The sequence below is a fragment of the Monodelphis domestica genome, chromosome 5, assembly GCF_027887165.1.
Source record: "Monodelphis domestica isolate mMonDom1 chromosome 5, mMonDom1.pri, whole genome shotgun sequence".
Lineage (NCBI taxonomy): Eukaryota > Metazoa > Chordata > Mammalia > Didelphimorphia > Didelphidae > Monodelphis > Monodelphis domestica.
This window is the reverse complement of record NC_077231.1, coordinates 79,319,177-79,340,231: the sequence shown is the minus strand read 5'-3', so window position 1 is coordinate 79,340,231 and position 21,055 is coordinate 79,319,177. Positions and strand designations below refer to the sequence as shown.

Genomic DNA, 21,055 nt, shown 5'->3' with positions numbered 1-21,055 from the left:
GGTCCCCCCCTCCCTTTTCCTTTCTATGCCCCCACTTTCACCAAATCTTCTTAATGCCCCAATCTTTCCCTATGCATGTTTCTTCTAACTACTCATGATGCATACAATTTTTGAGTTACACAAAACATTTTCCCCACATATTAATATATATAATTTGATGTAAATGTAGTCCTTATAGAAGAGAGTTTGACTTAAAGAAAAAGATAAGATTTATCTCCTTTTCCCTTTCTTTCATATTTACCTTTTCATGTTTCTCTTGCTTTCTGTGCTTGGATATCAAATTTTCCACTAAGTTCTGGTCTTTTCTTAGCAAATGCTTGGAAATCTTCTATTTTGTTGAATGCCCATACTTTCCCCTGGAAGTATATAGTCAGTTTTGCTGGGTAGTTGATTCTTGGTTGGAGACCCAGCTCTCTTGCCTTTCTAAATATCGTGTTCCATGCTTTGCAGTCTCTTAGTGTGTTAGCCGCTAAGTCCTGTGTGATCCTTATAGGAGCTCCCCAATATCTGAAGCTCCTCTTCTTGGCTTCTTGTAGGATTTTCTCCTTTTCTTGGAAGCTCTTAAATTTGGCAATTACATTCCGGGGGGTTGTTTTTGGGGGATTTAGTATAGAGGGTGTTCTATGAACCCTTTCTATTTCTATTTTGCCTCCTCGCTCCAGAACGTGTGGGCAATTTTCTTCAATATCTCCTGTAGAATAACATGGAGGTTATTGTTTATCTCTGGTTTTTCTGGGAGACCGATAATTCGGAAGTTGTCTCTTCTTCCTCTGTTTTCCAAGTCTGTGACCTTTTCAGTGAGATATTTTATGTTTTCTTCTAATTCATTAATTTTTTGGCTTTGCTTTATTGATTCTTGCTTGTTTTATGATCTCACTTTCTTCGAGTTGCTTAATTGTGGTCATTAGGGACTGGTTTTACTTTTCAGCTTTGTCTGCCCTTCTATTGGATGCTTCCCGCTATTTCTCCAATTGTGCAGTCTTATCTATCTATCAGACTGCTGATCTCTTTCTCCCATTTTTCTTTCCAGAAGGTTTCCATCTTTTGGGTAAGCTCCAGTTTGAGATCTTCCAGAGCTTGTTGATAGTTTCCTTTTTGGGAGGCATGTTCTGATTTTTTTTTTGGATTTCATCCTCATTCTCTTCTTTTCCTTGGGTACTCCCACCATAGACGTTTTCAATAGTCACCTTTTTCCCTTTCTTCCTGGAGGCTTGATTTTGGGCCATGTGAGCCATCCCTTTGGTGGTTTTATTCCACTTTCTTTTTTGGTCTGGGGTCTGGGTGATGTGGGCAGGTTTTCTGTGAATTTAGGTTGCCTCAGACTAGTTCTTCCCAACCTCAGAGGTTTCTTAGAGCGCTGGGGCCCTGATCACAGTCAAATTGCCCAGGTGTTCAGCTCCGCCCAGATAATCAGCGCATGGTCCGCCCCTGGTGTTTAGCTCCGCCCAGATATTCAGTGCAACCACCCCAAGTACAGCTCCGCGGCCCCTGTGCTCAGCGCAGGATTCTCCCGTGAAACCGCCTTGAGATGTTGTTTCCTGGCAGCCCCCAGATCCCAAGACCCTGGAGTGCACCCCCCAGACAGAGACGTTCCCCACTCACTCATTGTCCCAGTGAGCGCTCCGGTAGCTCACTCTGGTTTGGGTGGGGAGTTTTGGGGGGCAGAGGGGGGTGGCTCAGTTAACGTTTCTGTGCAAGCTTTTCCTCCTTCTTATTATAGTATGGAAATGTTCAAACCCCACGTACCTTCGCCTCTTTGGGGTACTGGGGAGTCCTTCTGTTCCTCCAAAGGTGATTTTTATGCTCCTTTGATGTAGTCTATTTCGTTCGGTGCCGGGGAGAGCAAGCGTGTGGCATCTAGATTACAGCCATGTTTACCCGGAAGTCTGCTTGTCATTTCTTATAGCACAATGGTATTTCAATAAAATATACCACAACTTGTTCATCCATTCCCCAAATATTTTTGGCATCTCCTCAATTACCAATTCTTTGTCACCCCAAAAAGAACAGTTATAGTTTCCTTTTTTAAAAAATCTCTTTGGAATATAGACCTAGTAGTGATATTGGTGGGTCAATAGTTTTATACGCCTTTGGACACAGTTCCAAACTGCTCTCCTGAATGGTTAGATTACTTCCCAATGCCACTGCATTAACATCCCAATTTTCCCACATCTCCTCCAACATTTGTCATCATCTTTTTCTGTCATGTTAGCCAACCTGATAGGTGAGATGGTACCTCAGGGTTGTTTTAATCTGCATTTCTCTAGACCAATGGTTCTCAACCTTTCTAATGCCGTGACCCTGCACAATACAGTTCCTCATGTTGTAGTGACCCCAAACCAAAAAAATTAATTTTGGTGGCTACTTCAAAACTGTAATTTTGCTACAGTTATGATTCGGAATGTAAATACCTGATATGCATTATGTATTCTCATTGCTACAAGTTGAGAGGTTGAGAACTGCTGCTCTAGACCAAAGTGATTTTAGAACATTTTTCACATGACTATCAATAGCTTTGATTTCTTCATCTGGAAAATACCTATTAATATCCTTGACTCATATTTATAAACCGGATGATTAATTTTTAAAGAATTTAATTGGGCAGCTAGGTAGTACAGTGGGTAGAACAGAGCACCAAACCTAAAGTCAGGAAGACTCATCTTCTTGAGTTCAAATCAGTCCTCAGACACTAGCTGTATGACCATGGGCAAGTCACCTAACCCTCTTTTCCTTAGTTTCCTCATCTGTAAATAGGCTGGAGAAGGAAATGGCAAACCACTCCAATATTTCTACCAAGATCTTACGCCCCAAATGAGGTAAGGAAGAGTCTACTGCAACTGCAAACCACTTAACAAATCTAAGGGCTTTAAAGATTTTGCAAGAGATTTCCTGTGCTTGAAAGAATACTTCAAAGTGATAAAGATCTCCATATGAACTGGAACAACCTCCAGGAATTGATGTAGAGTGAAAGGGGCAGAACCAGGAGAACATTGTACACAGAAATGGATACACTGAATCTAATGGACTTTTCCACTGGCAGCACTGCAATGATCCAGGACAATACAGAGGAACTTATTAAAAACAATGCTATCCACATTCAAAAAAAGAACTGTGGGAGCAGAAACACAAGAAAAACATAGGATCAATTATGAGGTTTGATGGGGATATGATTAGGGTTTTGATGTTCAAAGATCATTCTACTACAAAGAGGAATAACATGGAAATAGGTTTTGAACACCATGTATAACCCAGTGGAATTGCTTATCAGCTCTGAGAGAGGGGCAGGTAAAGTGGGGGGGGGGGTGAATCATGAATCATGGAAACATGGAAAAAATATTCTAAATAAAAAAGGAAAACAAAACAAAGAAAACAACAACAAATGCTAAAGATCCTTCATTGGCTTGTATATTTTGTATATCTTCCAGAAGCAAGGGCAGATTTCAAGATACTCAATACTTTTGTGTTACCCCCACAGCACAAACACTGTATGATTCCTGTATATGCATCATTGATATGTTGGTACAGCTCACAACAGCTGCTAACAGACAATTTCCCCCTCTTGCAGGTTTGCATCTCAACCTCCCGCCCTCCACTTCAAGGGAACAGACTGCTATGGTCACATGATCAAAGTACTTGGAACTTTATAAGTAGCCTGATGTACCTTGTTTTACAGATGGGGGGGAGAGGGAGGGAGGGAGAGAGAGAGAGAGAGAGAGAGAGAGAGAGAGAGAGAGAGAGAGAGAGAGAGAGAGAGAGACTCTAAGCCACCTCTTTTCACTATACCATGTTACTTGTAAGGAACATGTAAGTTCCTTACATGTAAGGAACATGTAAGAGTAAAGAACACAGCAGATCATCATTAGGATCCCCCTGTTTCTTAATTTTACTTTATGACTCATATTCCACAGAAAATCTAGAAACAAATATATATTTAGTACTAGCTGTGAAAAAAGCAGGAAACTTGTTCCATTTAATTAAGTGAATTATCCAAATAAATGAAGGTTTTATAACTTGAAACATTTTTTGAGTAACCTCAACTACCCTAAATCCTCTGATAAAATAAGCAAGTTAAGAGGTGAGTCAATGTCAAGCCCAATCTCCTGAACAGCACAAAAAGCCACTAAGAAGAAAGAGGTTTTTGTTTTGTAACCTTTTTTATTCCTAACCTGAGTGAACACAGCTATTCCATGATGATAGACCATCTAGAATTCCTGGGCTTGGAGAGCCTGTTTTACAAATTGTCACGTGTCAAAAAATGACAAATTAGCTGTCATCTACCACAGCTTTTTTTGGGGGGGGGGGGTAGGGGGTGCAGGAGGGGACCCTTATCTTACATCTTAGACCTAATACTGAGTATTGGTTCTAAGGTAGAAGGGCGGTAAGGGCTAGGAAGAGGGAGTTAAGTGACTTGACTAGGGACACACAGCTAGGAAGTATCAGAGGCCACATCTTCCATCTCTAGGCTTGGCTATCAATCCAAAGAGCCGCCTAGGTGTGTCCCTACCCCTGCACTCTTGACTGTAACTTCCAAAGAGTTCACTACAAGGGATCCAACCAACAAATTGGGGACCTCCGTTGGCTAGCCATGATGACAGTGATTTCTCTGTTTCCAGTCACTCCTAGCATATGACCAGCCTATTTTTTCTCTCAAGGGCAGTCTTTGCTCTTGGCTCATTGGAATTCTCCCACCCATTTACATAATGCAGTCCATCCACATTTACCAGCCTCCTTGTATGACATTCATTTTTAGTTTTCCAGCAGCAACAGTATTGTTTCATTGCTGCATCATAGTCATCATGTTAGAATTTAAAAGATGGGTCTTTGCTGATAACAGCTAACAGCAAATTTGGTAATTAGTAAAAGCTTTACATTTTCCAAGAGCAATACAATCCATTTCCATCTCTTTAATTCTGGACCAGCTATATTGCCTGTCAGAGCACTTGGACAGACTCTAGGGTGCAGCCATCTAGCTGCATTCTGAAATCTGAATAGCCTTCATCCACTTGATCTTCCCTATGTGGACATGAGGGTTCATCGCCTTTAAGGCTGGGACAGTTTACACTCTCTTGCCTTATCTTAGCTTTCAAGATGCCACAGTCATTTCTGTATGGTGATATGGCTTAAGAATAGGACTTCATGAAAATTGGGGAAGAAAAAGCAAAACAATTCAAAATAATACAATAACATTCCCAAAATAAATTCCCAGACTGTTTAAAACAAAATAGAAACAAAGCTTATCTTTTCTATTTAACACTCTAGGTCCATGTTGGGCCAATGCATGGTAAATGGTCCTCTCCACAACGCCTGAGGACATTTTCCACATGCCCTGCCCCTCTGCCCAGCAGTCCAATGAGAGCACTTCCTCCCCCGCCCCCAGAATAATTCAGGGGGCTCACAGGTGGCTTGAGAGTGAAGTTTGGGCATGAGATCTCAAAAATATTCACCAACACTGCTCTAGGTTGTTGGCAGTCTGAATATCTGATTGATCCTTCATGCTTTACTGTGAGATCCTTTATTCAATCTTCTTTAGATATATTTGGGGAAAAAAAAATTTTTTTTTAAAGAAGGAGAACAAAGAGGGACCTGAGGTTTCTAGTACCCTTACTTATCTATTCTAATAAAAATAGGCTATTAATTTATATTGCTATCCCTGCCATGCCAAATTTACTAGGGCAGGTTAATTGGATGGGCTAGAGCCATGGAGTATTGCTGCAACCTGGTCCCCATTTTCTGAGAATTAAGTTTTGTAATAACTCAGTCATAGGTAAAATGGAGGTCACATCTACATTACTGCAAAGTAGTTGCAAGGGAAGCCATGGTTTACAAAACATATAAATCAGTTACATTACCCAGGAAAAGTTACAAATTAGAAACCAACTTTGCAAGGGCATGCAGATCTGCCAATGGTGAGTGACAAACAGCCTGAATATATACATCTGTAAAGTGGACCTTCTGCAGGGAATTAAAATGGAGATGGAGGGCTCACAAGTCATGCAACTGGCATTTGGTGGGTGCTTAATAAGTGTTCACTGATGGATTGAAATTCTATTGCGAATTTTGTGATATAATTATAGGCTGTCAGTGGCCTTATACTTATGGTCTTGTGTCACACTCCAGCTCAATAAACTCTACTGGATCTCTATTACATTAAGGATCAAATACAAATGCTTCTGTTGGTTAAAGTCTTTCCTAATCTGGCTCAAGCCTAATTTTCAGAATGATTACATGCCACTCCCTTTCATGTACCTTTTCTTTGGTACAAACTGGTCTCTTGTGGCTGTTTCTTACACATAAGTGGTGCTCCATCTATCCCCTTTCTATGTGTCTTTGCTTAGGCTATTCCCCATGCATTGAATGGAATCCTAAACTTCCTTTAAAGCCTCCTCACAAACCTCTCCCAGCTACTCCCCAATATGGAAATGCCTCCCAACTCATTTCTGTATTTTTCTTTTGTCTGATTACTTGGCATATATGTGTCTCTCCCTGTGTTGTCTCCACCATTAAGATATAAGCTTCAGGAATTATAACAGTCCTTTTGTCTTTGTGATCTCAGCATAGAGCTCAGTGCCTGGCACAGGGAGGGTCCCAGATATCTGCTTCTGGAATGATTCAAGGTTCCTATTGGGCAGAGGGCTAACTGCAAAACTACACTGGAGTAAAGGTGCAATGAAATGAATTCTGTGATTATCAGGGAGGGAGGGAGGGAGGAAGGGAGAGAGGGAGGGAGGAAGGAAGGAAGGAAGGAAGAAAGGAAAGACTGCTCCTTCAGGAAGAGCAGGATCTCCTTATCTTAGGACCATAGTATCAACCCTACACACTTGTTCAAAGCAGGTACAGAAGAGTTGATAGTACTATATTAGTCTAGTCCTCCCCAAAAGGTCCAATACAGAGGTAGGAATTACAACTACTAGGGTAGAGCTAACATTCTTGCCCTCAGAAGGTCATCCATCCATCAGTCTCACTCCTAGGAAGCCAAAAGCTAAATATTGATAACACAAAGTTGAATAACAGATAAAAATACCTTTGCCAAAATTTTTAGTTTTTGGTTTAAATCCTAAATTGTGGCCAGTCACAAAAAGAGCATCAGGTCCTTTATCTTATGGTTGGTTTGAACATTTTACTAGCAGTTTTAGAGATCTAGGCAATGGTGAGCAGAAAGCATGGCTACACTTCTCAGTGTATAGCAAAGGCAAATTAATGCTTTCATAAAAGACAAAATTATAGTAGACTATAAGCTTACTGAAGACAAGGTCAAATATTTTATTTCTCTTTGCATCCAAATACAGCAAAGTGCACCTGCAGCTAGCATTAAATGTTTAACAAAGGGGTGAAGTGCCAGATTTCAAGAGTACCATTTCATGGGAAAGAGAAATGATCCTTTGGGGTATCATTTACCCCAAAGAAGGTGCATAAAACCAAGTAATCTAATTTCTAATTCACTTCTGTCCTGGTCATTTCATGGTTTTAGCACCACTACTATAGGCCTATATGAAGAAAGAACCAGTTAAGAATTAAAGTTGATATGCCCAAAGGGCACTAAAAGACTGTCTGCCCTTTGATCCAGCCATAGCACTGCTGGGCTTGTACCCCAAAGAGATAAGGAAAAAGACATGTACAAAAATATTCATAGCTACTCTCTTTGTGGTGGCAAAAAATTGGAAAAATGAGGGGATGCCCTTCGATTGGGGAATGGCTGAAGAAATTGTGGTATATGTTGGTGATGGAATACTCTTGTGCTCAAAGGAATAATAAAGTGGAGGAATTCCATGGAGACTGGAACAACCTCCAGGAAGTGATGCAGAGCGAAAGGAGCAGAACCAGGAGAACATTATACACAGAGACGGATACAATCGAATGGAATGGACTTTTCCATTAGTGGCAATGCAGTGATCATGAACAATTGGGAGGGATCTACAGAAAGAACACTATCCACATTCAGAGAAAAACTGTGGGAGTAGAAACACAGAAGAAAAGCAACTGCTTAATTACATGGGTCAAGGGGATATGGCTGGGGATGTAGACTCTAAATGAACATCCTAATGCAAACACCAACAACATGGAAATAGGTTCTGATCAAGGACACATGTGATACCCAGTAAAATTGCACATTAGCTATGGGAAGGGGAGGGAAATATGATTCTTTTAACCAAGAAATAATATTCTAAATTGAGTCAATAAATAAATTTTAAAAAATTTAAAGTTGAGTCACTGGCAGTGAATTTCAAGGTGTCCCATTAGGGTTACGTGGGAAAGGGCAGTATTTTTGAAGTACTGAGTCGCACTTCAAACTTCACTTCACTAATGTGTCCTCTTCCTTAATGTGACAAAGATGGAAACATGTTCTGTGTGATAACACATGTATAATCTCCATCAAATTGCTTACAGTCTCAGATGGAGAGGAGGAAAGAATTTAGAATTCAAAATGTTAGAAAACATGTTAAAAATTATTTTTTATATGTAAAAAAAGTTATGACTGAACTAAAAATAAAAAGCAAAAATACATCACCTCACTGCATTCCAAAACTGAGGTTGTAAAGAATGACTTTAACCTGTTTTTAAAAGGGTATATAACCTTGGTTGCAAATTCCAAAAGTCATTTTTCTCCAAAATACTCATGACATTTGTAAACATTTTCCTTGATATCATTTAATCATACACTTTTTAAAATACCCTCAACACAATTATGTTATCTTGCATACAATTCCACCTCAGATAAATAGTGTTTAGATATGTGAGATAGTGTTATATAGCGGTTCAACTCTGGAGATAAGGCCTCTCTACTCAAGTCCTGCCTCTAACAGGCTGGGTGACTCTAGGCAAAAATCACATAAGCTCACAGTGCCCCGGCAAGCTATGGCTTCAGGTTACACAGACAATGCTAATGTGAAACTGTGGGAGGACTTTCCTTATCTGAAGCACTCTATGCCAACAAAATCCCAGGGGCTGTCTGAAATCATACGTGTTACTCACCCATCTTGTGTTGAGGGGTACTCGCACTCTTGGCCCTTTGGAAACACACCACTGGGATACAGGTCACATATGGGCACTGAGGGTGGGTCTGTCTGTACCTTCGCTGTGAAAGACAAATGAAGGATTACACTTCATATCTACCCAAGACTGCCATCTGCTGAGCAGACCCCCTCACTGGGTCCTTTTTTGACATCCTTTGGATCTCACACAGTACAGCAACTTAGAGAGAAGGGACAGGCAGCCTTGCAAGGGAGATAGCCTGCCTGGATATAAGACTAACAGACTGAAGCACAGCATGATGCAGCCAATGGAAAGCATGCTTCATCCAAGAATTCTATGTTAGTGTCATGGAGTAAGTCACCTGAAGTAAGTCACCCAACTTTGTCTAAACAAGTACATTTAAAATCAGATTTGCAAAAAACAAAATGCAAGTTAAAAATTCACTTTATGAAATATGTTCATACTATGTGTTTAAAGTGTAACTTGATTTACAATTTTTCAAAAAAACATTCTTTGTTAAGGAGACATATGGAAACTGCATTAAATTCCCTCTCTAGCTCCATGAGTAAGAAGGTTTGGGTTCAATTGGAGCCTTTGATACTTTTTGGGGTGTCTATTTTCTCATCTCTAAAAGATGGAAATAATAGTTGTAACCAAAACAAAAATGTTATCAATGTCAAACAAATCCTGCAACAAACATATCCTGCACTTTGTGCACTGCAATAAATGTAAGGTTCCGTAATGGTCAGTCAAAAATAGCACACTAACAAAAGAAAGGAATCTAATAGGAATAAAGCAACACCTACCTCCTGCAAAGGTGATGGACATTAGGTACAGAAAGGTAGATTAATTTTTTTACATGGTCATTGTATGGATATGCTTTGACTATTTATTTAGTAGAAAAGGCTTTTTCCTTTCTCTTGGTTTTTCATTGTGGAGGAGGAAAGTAGGATAGGGATTCCCCCTAGGGCTATCATAACATTTTAGAAAATACAAAGAACAGAAGGAGTTCACAATCAATCACAGACAGGACAATTTAAAAAGTAATGCATGGAATTATGTATGCAAAAAAAATTTTTAATTAACTAATACAATCCCCACTGTCTTCCCATTCAATGTTAGGTGCAAAATCAATGTCCACCTGCAGTACCTTTAACAAATACTGACTCATCAACAAAAACTGACAATCTATAATATGGTTAACATTCAATTTTCATCTGTTAATTTTTTTGGGAATATCTTATAAAATCAGTCTCTTGAATAAACATTAAGATGGGCCTGCAATATTCTCAACTCAGTATGATTCACATACAATATCTTCTCAACCTGGGAATCCTTACACCTGGAACATATACAAGCCATTTTCTGTGCCAGCCACCGACCTCATTTTATGCCTAACTTATTAATAATCTGAGAAGCTTTTGGCCTCCTCATGAGATCTGTTTTATGACAATTGGACTTTTGCCAGAATGGTTACAATTGAAATAAATATCTTTTGTCATTTCCCACTATGGAGCATCACTGACAGATAATTTGAATAAGATAAACTAAAGCTGCAATTGTCTCCAGTAACTTCTCATCTTCAATCTTCTAAATCCCTACTAACTATGATGATACTAACTCTAACTGGCTAATGGTCTGACATTCATATTGCTGACTGATATTATTTACCTATTGGGAACACTTGCTTCATTTAACAGTTTTGTATTTTTGTGATGTTCAGTGCTTTTGATGATCATCTTTCACTTGTCTTCTGGAAGTAAGTATTTATGATATAAAGGGATGAGGCTTCTGAATCAAAAACAATATTTTGGCTTCTTGCTCTCAAACCTGGCCAGTTATTAATAAGCATTTCAGCATTTTTTTGTCATCCTCTCTAGGCCCACTTACACACAGATGTCATGAAGTATCACAATATAAAAATGGCTTAGTTTGGACAGTCTCATCAAATTCTGAACAGAATTTTCTCAAATTCTTCATTCTTAGCACTGTGTAGTGACACAGCAGCTTCCATACCATCAAACATCTTTTTCCTTCTTCAAGGAGAACCTATAAGCTTCATCTTCCATTTGCCTGTAAAATCCTTTTGTCTTCTGGTATTCTTTAATATAAGTACATCGATATTGATGTGATTTAATCTTTCCAAGAGTCTGTCCATTTCTCAGTGAGTGGTCCAAAAACTCACATTGAATGTAGTGACACTTAAAGCTTATAATGATCTAAAATCTAAAAAAATCTGTCATTTTCTTACCCCCCCCCCATCACCCCCTGCTCTTTCTTCCTATGGTCCCTTGGAATCTGGTTTTTTTGGTGCCTGTAGATAAGCATAATGCTCTCTCTAGACATGCTCTGTCAAGAATAGCACACAGTGAACATTCTTATCCTTGTTCCAGATACTGTTTCTATTTGGATGGCAGTCAATCTATGGCACCCTGTCACACTCTTAGCTTATATGGCACTAAAGAACATAAAGAACATGTTAATGGTAAAGTGGAGAAAAGCAATACATTTGAAGTCAGAAGAAATGGCTTGAAACCCAGCTCTTTAAACTCATGATTCTGGTGACCCTAAATAGTAATCTCTCTAAATCCAGATCACTTTACTGTCTGTCAATTAAGAGTAGAAGAAATATTTAAGACTAGATAGAGATTTTCATTAGTACTCCTCAAACCTGATTGCTTCTTAAATATTTTGATAACTATTTCAGGGTAATTGGTTTCCTTTGTATTTTTTACATAGGTATTTTATTTCATATATTTAACAAGATACTGAGAAAGGTTTCACCAGACAATGCCAATGCTGACACATACAAAAAAGTTAAGAACACCTGCTTAAGATGATCTCTAAAGTCCTTTCCAGTTCTACATCCTATGATCCTAAAGTTCCTTAGCCTTGTACCAGAACTTTATTAAAAAAGGTATCCATCATGGTATACTTGTATAGGACAGGTTCCTCCCACTCCTTCAAATCTTTAGAAATATTCTAACTCCAGATACTGTCAATGTATGTGCCTTGACTTTCCTTTTTTAGTACATCATCCAGAAATCTAACAAAAATGTTTTCTATAAGTTCCTCCAAATTAGAATTTTATAAGAATGTGAATCTTATATCTTTAGACCTGAAAAACCTACTTAATTTTACTGATGGGGAAAAAGAAATTATTCAAATAATCTGCTCGGTCATATAGCTAATAAGTCAAGCTGGTCTCCAGATTTACAGCCCAGGATTCTTTACCCACTAATCGAAAGTGAGGTGTGTGTACCCCAGGAAACAAACAATCCACTGGGGTATAGAAAGAAAATATATTAGAAATTTTATATGTACTTTTAATTTTATTTATTTTTATTTTTTATGTAAAAACTGCATATCTATAATACTTTTTTTAAATATGCAAGATATTTTATTATATGCCGAGAATACAAATGATAAAATATCACAGTCATTGACCCCACAGAGCTATAATTTACTGAGGACAATCAATCAGTCAATAAACCCTTGTTAAGATTCTGTTTTGTCCCAGGCGTTGAGCCAAGTGCTACATTCTGTTAAGGAGGAGATAACACAGATGCTATAATAGACAGACACAAAAAGTATATACCGAGGAGAATAAGGTACTAAAACCTGGAGGGAAAGAAAGGTGGGGATTGGAAAATGCTTCATATAGAAGGTGGTGCCCAAGTTATGTTTATGATATGGATATGATACCACCGACCTCAGTTTCCCCAGATGTAAAGTGATAGGGCTTGGAGAGATAACCTCTGAGGTCCCTTTCTACTTTAAGCTTGTGATTTTGATGCTGCATCCCTTAACAACCAAAGACTAGAACTCAAGTTTTTAATTCTTACTGACAGTGCCAATGGGCTCATCTAGTGCAGTGCCCTCATTTTTTCCGTTTTTTTTTAAATTTGGTCAATTTCAAACATTATTCCTTGGTTACAAAAATCATATTCTATTCCTCCCTCCCATCCCCCTGCCCTTCCCATAGCTGACACACAATTCTACTGGGTATTACAGGTGTACTTGATCAGAACCTATTTCCAGCTATGAATATTCTTGTACAAGTCTTTATCCTTATCTCTTTGGGGTATGAACCCAACAGTGGTATGGCTGGATTAAAGGGCAGACAGTCTTTTAGCGCCCTTTGGGCATAATTCCAAATTGCCCTCCAGAATGGTTGGATCAATTCACAACTCCACCAGCAATGAATTAACGTCCTGACTTTGCCACATCCCCTCCAGAATTCATTACTTTCCTTCACTGTCATGTTAGCCAATCTGCTAGGTGAGAAGTGATACCTCAGAGTTGTTTTGATTTACATCTCTCTCATTATAAGAGATTTAGAACACTTTTTCATGTGCTTATTAATAGTTTTGATTTCTTTAAATGAAAATTGCCTATTCGTGTCCTTTGCCCATTTTTCAATTGGAGAATGGCTTGATTTTTTGTACAATTGATTTAGCTCTTTGTAAATTTGAGTAACTAGACCTTTATCAGAGGTTTCTGTTATGAAGATTGATTCCAAAATTGTTACTTCCCTTCTGATTTCGGTTATTTTGTTTGTACAAAACCTTTTTAATTTGATGTAATAAAAATTATTTATTTTACATTTTGTGACTTTTTCTAAGTCTTGCTTGGTTTTAAAATCTTTCCTTTCCCAAAGGTCTGACATGTATACTATTCTGTGTTCACCTAATTTACTTATAGTTTCCTTCTTTATATTCAAGTCATTCACCCATTCTAAGTTTATCTTGGTGTAGGGTGTGAGATGTTGATCTGAACCTAATCTCTCCCACACTGTCTTCCAATTTTCCCAGCAGTTTTTTTTTTTTTATCAAACAGTAGATTTTTGTCCCAAAAGCTGAGATCTTTGGGCTTGTCATTACCCCAAGTGTATTCCACTGACCCTCCTTTCTGTCTCTTAGCCAGTACCAGATTGTTTTGATGACCACTACTTTATAGTACAGTTTGAGATCTGGTACTTCAAAGGCCACCTTCCTTCACATTTTTTCCCCATGATTTCCCTGGATATCCTTGATCTTTTGTTCTTCCAAATAAACTTTGTTATGGTTTTTTCTAATTCAATAAAAAAGTTTTTTGGTAGTTTGATGGGTATGGCACTAAATAAGTAAATAAGTTTGGGTAGAAGATTGGTATATTTATTGCCATATAATTGGGCAAAATAGTTTTTAATGATTTCCTTAATTTCCTCTTCATTGGAGGTGAGGTCTCCCTTCTCATCTATGATACTGTTAATTTGGTTTTCTTCTTTCCTTTTTTTTATTAGATTGATCAGTACTTTTGTCTATTTTTTTTGTTTTTTCTTTTCCCAAAATACCAGCTTCTAATCTTATTTATTAGTTCAATAGTTCTTTCACTTTCTATTTTATTAATTTCTCCCTTAATTCTTAGGATCTCTAATTTAGTTTTCTTCTGGGGATTTTTAATTTGTTTACTTTCAAGTTCTTTGATTTGCACATGTCCAATTCATTGACCTCTGCACTCCCTAATTTGTTAATATATGAACTCAAGGATATAAATTTTTCCCTGAGTACTGCTTTGGCTGCATCCCATAGATTTTGAAAGAATGTCTCATCACTGTCATTTTCTTCAATGAAATAATTGTTTCTATGATTTATTCTCTAACTAACTGATTTTAGAGAATCATATTATTTAATTTCCAATTAATTTGATTTGGCTCTCCATGTACCCTTACTGATCATTATTTTTATTGCGTTATGTTCTGAAAAGGTTGCATTTATTATTTCTGCTTTTCTGCATTTGTTTGCCATGTTTTTATGACCTAGTACCTGGTCAATTTTTGTGAATGTACCGGGTGCTGATGAAAAGAAGGTGTATTCCTTTTTAATCCCTATTTATTTTTCTCCATATATCTATTAACTCTAGTTTTCCCAAGATTTCATTCACATCTTTATCTAAATTTGATAGTGGTAGGTTCAGGTCTCCCACTAGTATAGTTTTACTATCTATTTCCTCCTTCAATTCCATTAGTTTCTCCTTTAGAAATTTGAATGCTATATATGTTGATTACTGATATTTCCTCATTGTCTATATTCCCTTTTATCAGGATGTATTTAACTTCCCTATCCCCTTTAATCAGATCTATTTTTAACTTTCGCTTTGTCAGATATCATGATTACAACTCCTGCCTACTTTCTATCAATTGAAGCCCAATAGGTTTTGCTCCAACTTTTAATTCTAACCATGTGAGTATCTATCCGCCTCAGGTGTATTTCTTGTAGACAACATATGGTAGGATTTTGGATTCTAATCCACTCTCCTATTTGTTTTCACTTGATGGGCAAGTTTATCCCATTCACATTCAAAGTTATGAATGTCACATGTGCATTCCCTAGCATTTTGATATCCTCTCCTACTTCTGCCCTTTCTTCTTTTGCTATATCCTTTTAAACCAGTGGCTTACTTTTAATCAATCCCCCTAATCCCCTCCCTTAATCTGCTTCCCTTTCTGGTTCCTCCCTTTTTGTTCCCTTCTTATTTTTTTCAGGGTCTGTTAAGTTCCCTTTCCCCTCTCTTTCCCTCCCTTTTTGTATTCCCTCCCCCCTTGCCCCACTTAGTTTTCCTTTTTCACTTTCCCTGTAGGATAAGATAGAATTCAAGACCCCAATGAATCTAGTTCCTCTTCCCTCTCAGAATTGATTTCATTGGCAGTAAGGTTTAAGTATTACCTATTAGCACTCTCTTCTTCCCCTTCTTATAAGAGTATTCTTCCCCACCACTTCCCATGCATATCTTTGTGTGATAAAAGATTATTCTATTTATTTTATTTCTTCAAGTATCTCTTGGCCATCTTCGATCCTCCCCCTTTATCTTTTTTTGCATATCATCTTATAGCACTTATTACCCCAATATCTTCCTGTGAATGATTCTTCTAATTAGTATAATAGTGAATATAATTTTAGAGAGTTACAAATAACATTTCCCCCATATATTAATATAATTTGATCTAATTGTAGTCCTTAATGAAGAAAGTTTGAATAAAAAAATACATTCCCCCCCCCCCCTTTCTTATTTACCTTTTCATGTTTTTCTTGATCTTTGTATTTGGATAGCAAACTTTCCACTTAGTTCTGGCCTTTTCTTTACAAATACTTGGAAATCTTCTATTTTGTTGAATGCCTATATTTTCCCCTGGAAGTATATAGTCAGTTTTGATGGATAAGTGATCCTTAATTGAAGACCCAATTCTCTTGCCTTTCTGAATATCATGTTCCAGGCCTTGCGGTCCTTTAGTGTGGACACTGTCAGGTCTTTGTGTGATCCTGATTGGTACTCCTTGGTATCTGAATTGTCTCTTTTTGGCTTCTTGTAGAATTTTCTCCTTAGCTTGAAAGCTCTTGAATTTGGCAATCATATTCCTGGGAGTTGTCTTTTGAGGATTTAGTGTAGAGGGTATTCTATGAACTCTTTCAATGTCTATTTTGCCCCCTTGTTCAAGAACATCAGAGCAGTTTTCTTGGATGATTTCTTGTAGTATAATGTCAAGATTTCTGTTTATTTCTAGCTTTTCAGGTAGACCAGTGATTCTCAAATTGTCTCTCTTTGCTCTGTTTTCCTGATCTGTCATCTTCTCAGTGAGATATTTTATGTTTTCTTCTATTTTGTCAATCTTTTGACTTTGTTTTATTAATTCTTATTGTTTTGCAAGATCATTTTGGCTTCCAGTTGCCTAATCCTGGACTTAAAAGACTGGTTTTCCTTTTCAGTTTGGTCTATCCTGCTCTTTTGTGGCTCCCAGCTGTTTCTCCAATTGGGAGTTCTTGTCCTTTAAACTGTTATTTTTTCTTTGAACTATCTCCCACTTTTCTTGCCAGAAGGCTTCCATCTTTTTGATAAGCTCCAATTTAAATTCTTCAAGAGCTTGTGGGCAATTTCCATTTTTTTTTTGGGGGGGGGGAGGTTTTGGTGCATTCATTTGAATTTCCTCTTCTATTTCCTCTGTAGCCTGGGGTTTTCCTCCGTAAAAATTTTCTAGGGTTAATGCCTTCTTTTTTGTTTTTCTTGGAAGGAGGTTGTTGTTCCTGGGCACAATATGCCATCACTGTGGAGGTTTTTCCTTCCCTTTTTAGTCAGAAATCTGAGTGAGATGGGCAGGCTCTCTGTATGGAGTTAAGGAGCAAGGATTTTGCATGAAGCAAGCTCTCAAATCTCTGTAGCTTCTGCTGTTTGCTGCCCTTCTCTGTGTTATCTTCCTGCAATCATCCATGGCCTGCGCTCTTCAGCCTGCTAGGGCTTCAGGTGTAGCTGCTCTCAGGGTAGATCTTTGGTGGTCTTAGTCAGTTCCCAAGGACCTAGAGGTGCCCCTTGCTCACTTGCTGGCGCACTCTGGCTTGGTAGACAGGGTGAGGGAGGGTAGATCAGCTCCTGTTTTGGTGGGAGCTTTTTTACCCCCCTTATAGTATGGAAATGCCCAAATCCCACATACTTTCAATGCTGCACCCTACTGTAGAGTCCCTTCATTCTTATGAATTTGGATTTTTTGGTCTTTTGAGGCAGTCTATATCGGTGGGTCCTGAGGAGGGGACGAGCCTTGTATCTAGACTGTGGCCATGTTTACCTGGAAGCCCTCTTATATACTTTTTAATCCTAAAAGATTAAACTCTACCAATATTTAGTCAGGTTGACACTGTTATTTTGTCACATATAATTCACAAGGTATCCTGAGGCAAGAGTGGGAAATTTCATAACACGGAGGAGTTGAAGATGGTACCCTCATTCACTCGCTTTCAATATATTTCATTATACTGTACTAAAGTTATTATGCATCTGTTTTAAGTAGATTCAGAGATTTTATTATCTAAATTAAACCAGCCTTCACAACATGAAAAGGTACCTTAAAAAGAATCTTGCAAAGAAACTTCAGATTGCAGACAAACTGCTTAGAAGAATGCAAGAAAATGGCAGAGGTTACACTTCACCACCAAGGAACTCTGTCAGCCATATTACAAGGTAAAACTAACAAATAATACCTCTCTCTAATGGGGTTAATCAAATCTGACAAGAAGTTAAGGCAAAAATAATTCTAAATTATTGGAAAGATTGTCAGAAATAGGGCTTTATATCCACCATTAACAATGAACCTTACATGCCAAATGTAAACTGTGCTTTGAGAGATCAGTGCATGATAGTACGCAGGATGTCTCGCCATTGTCATTTTCCTCGATAAAATTATTAATTGTTTCTATGATTTCTTCTCTAACTAAACGATTTTGGAGTATCATATTGTTTAATTTCCAATTTGATTTGGTTTTCCATGTACCTTTACTGATCATTATTTTTATTTCCTTATGATCTGAGAAGGCTGCATTTATTATTTCTGCTTTTCTGCATTTGTGTGCTATGTTTCTGTGACCTAATCACAGAACCATCACAATTAACAATAGCAAGATATCTTGAAAAATTACATTTTTGTTGCCAAAAACTATATGCTGCCTATAAAAACTTTCACATCCCCATAATTTAAAAAAAACTTGAAAAATGAAATTGTCTAGTCTGTTTTTTAAATATATCCAAAGATTTTAGAAACCATTTTACAAAGGCATTATTTAATTACTTTGTAAAAACAAATTACATTAATGAAGATCAAGATGTATTAATTATCCAAACTATACAAAAAATCCTTAAACTATGAAGTAGGACCTTCAAAATGCTGCCATCACTATGAACTCAATATTATGTAAGAGAATTAAGAACATTCAAGCACATTCCCCTCATTAATATTACTAAGTATTGATCATTTTAGTGAGGGCTATTTTTTAAAACCAGTAATAACTTTTAAAATCATATTTCATCTGACATTATCTTTAGTTTTTGTTTTTGTATGTTTTGTAACTTATCAATAGTTACAATCAACAATACAAGTAGTAGCTGTATTGTAAACCTTAAAATTCTCAGACTTATGAATGTTGGAAATTTCCCCATTGGGGTATCTTCTACTTAAAAAAATTCCCTAGCAGATAGTGAGAATTCTACTTGAATGTGAAAACTCCTTGCCTTGGGAATATCCCTACTCCACCCTACTTAAGACTGCTTTAGGACAGAAAACTCCTTGCTGAACAATTTAAGTGCTTTGACCCATGCTTATGGAAAGGACAGGAAGTTCTTTGAGTCATGCCTGTTTTTAAAATTGATACAATGGGATGCTAGGTACCCATATAGGTGGGGCAACTTGTAAACTACTTAAACTAAAGGGTGATAACTTATTCAGAGGTTTTTTCTTAATGAAATTTGTCGACAGCAGCATTTTTTTCTGACTTACTAAAGAGATTAAAACTACTCAGCTGTGAATTCAAAATGGGCGGTCCTTTAGAAACATCTACAGTGATTGGTAGATATAAGGACTTAGGGGAGGTGACAGAGGAAATTTTTGCCCTTAAAAATAAGAGCTTGGATATCATTCAGATTTTTGATTTCTGATTCTCATTCTGAAGGATCTCATTCTGAGAGACTCGTTTCCTTGAGGACTGATGCTTGAGGGCTCTTTTCTTGGAGATAGATCTCTTTGAGGAGAAGTGCTCTTGGAGGAAATCTCATTCTGAAGGAGAGCTCCTTGAGGAGCTCCTCTGAGGGGCTCTGTCCCTCTGGGGTAGGAGCTCCCGAGGCTCTTGAGAGAGGTCCTTTGAAACAATCTTTGAGGAAGGACGCTGGCCTGGTGTCACTAGTATCCTTGTTTAGTCAGACCTTGTGGTGAGTGTTAAAAAACTGACTGATTTCTCTTTTAAGACTCAGGTCTAGGCCATATTGGCTTGAGGCTCTTCATACTTATTCCTTTCTTACTCTCTCTCTCTTTCTTTGATTACTCATTGTATTGTTAATTAAAATCTCTATAAAACCCAATTGACTTGGGTATTTGAATAATTGGGAATATTTCCCTGGCGACCACCTTATATTTGATTTTAAAACCCAAGACACTGTAGTGAAACATATTTCTGCGGGTCAAATTTACTAACCCTCTCTTATATCTATCACAATTTATATCTTCCACTATTTTAATCACTACAGTTTAAGACCTCAACCATTTTAAATCTCACAGTATGTGATTTATAAATAATACATATAAATTGGAACATATGTTCAAATATTTTTTACAGATGGGGCACAATTAAAAAACTCACACTACAGTACCATCTACTTCCCTAAAACACACACACACACACACATACACACACACACACACACACACACACACATATATAAATTAAAAAAAAAAAAACAAGCAAAAAGCACCAACAGTATTATCCAAAAGGATATGCTATGGGATTATTAATTTCACTAAGTTTCTACCTTAGGCAAAAGTTTAACATTATTTCCTTAATACAGACCAACAAGATGAACAATAAAAATGTTGCTCTGGTACCTACAGAATGTCAAAAAAAAGAAAGCTGGCAATGACACAGGAAGGTCTTCACTGTATATAAGAATCATACACAGCATGAGGTGTGTGATATTATTGCTGTAAGATATGCCAAGGCAAGCCATGTCTACCACTAAATTACTGAAGTGTTCTAGACCAGGACAATTTTTGAGCACCATTAGTCAACTGTTTAATTCTTATCTCCCCCCCCCCCAAATTGAGACTCACGTCCTTTCTTCTTTTTCTTCTTTTTCTTTTTCTTTCCAGCTGCTCCATCTCCATCTCCATCTCCATCTAAGAAAAAAAGATTTACAGATTGAATTAAAAATGTAAAGGAAATAAGAGTTAAATAAGGCACATTTGCTCAAATATTTAAAAGAAATCACAGTATTTATAAAGCTTCAAGTATCCTAATTTGATTCATACAACTGTTATTAAGACTTAACTTTGTGTGAATTTTATAACCCAGTTATTACTTAAGAGATTTCTATGGAATAAAAAAAATAGCAAAAGAATCCAGTGAAAACTGATTTATATTGAGGGAGTGCCCAGAAGAATGACATGGAAAATAACTGCATGTAAACTGAGGAGAATAAAAATAAAGAATATGATCATTCAAAAAACAAGGTTTGGGAAATTAAGTCAAGAACCAAAATTGAGAACCAGATTTAGTATGTAATATAAAAGTTTCAT

At 37.4% G+C, this 21,055-nt stretch overlaps 1 protein-coding gene across 1 annotated transcript in view; it reads right to left on the bottom strand.

The window, feature by feature from the left end:
* Nucleotides 1–21,055, bottom strand: part of METAP2 (methionyl aminopeptidase 2) — a 63,696-nt gene that overhangs the window by 15,436 nt on the left and 27,205 nt on the right. Inside the window, exons 3-4 of the mRNA XM_056798660.1 lie at nucleotides 20,591–20,656; nucleotides 8,971–9,073 (exon numbers count right to left, since the gene is read on the bottom strand). Coding sequence (XP_056654638.1) covers nucleotides 8,971–9,073; nucleotides 20,591–20,656 — 169 coding nt within the window. The remainder of the gene's footprint in view (nucleotides 1–8,970; nucleotides 9,074–20,590; nucleotides 20,657–21,055) is intronic.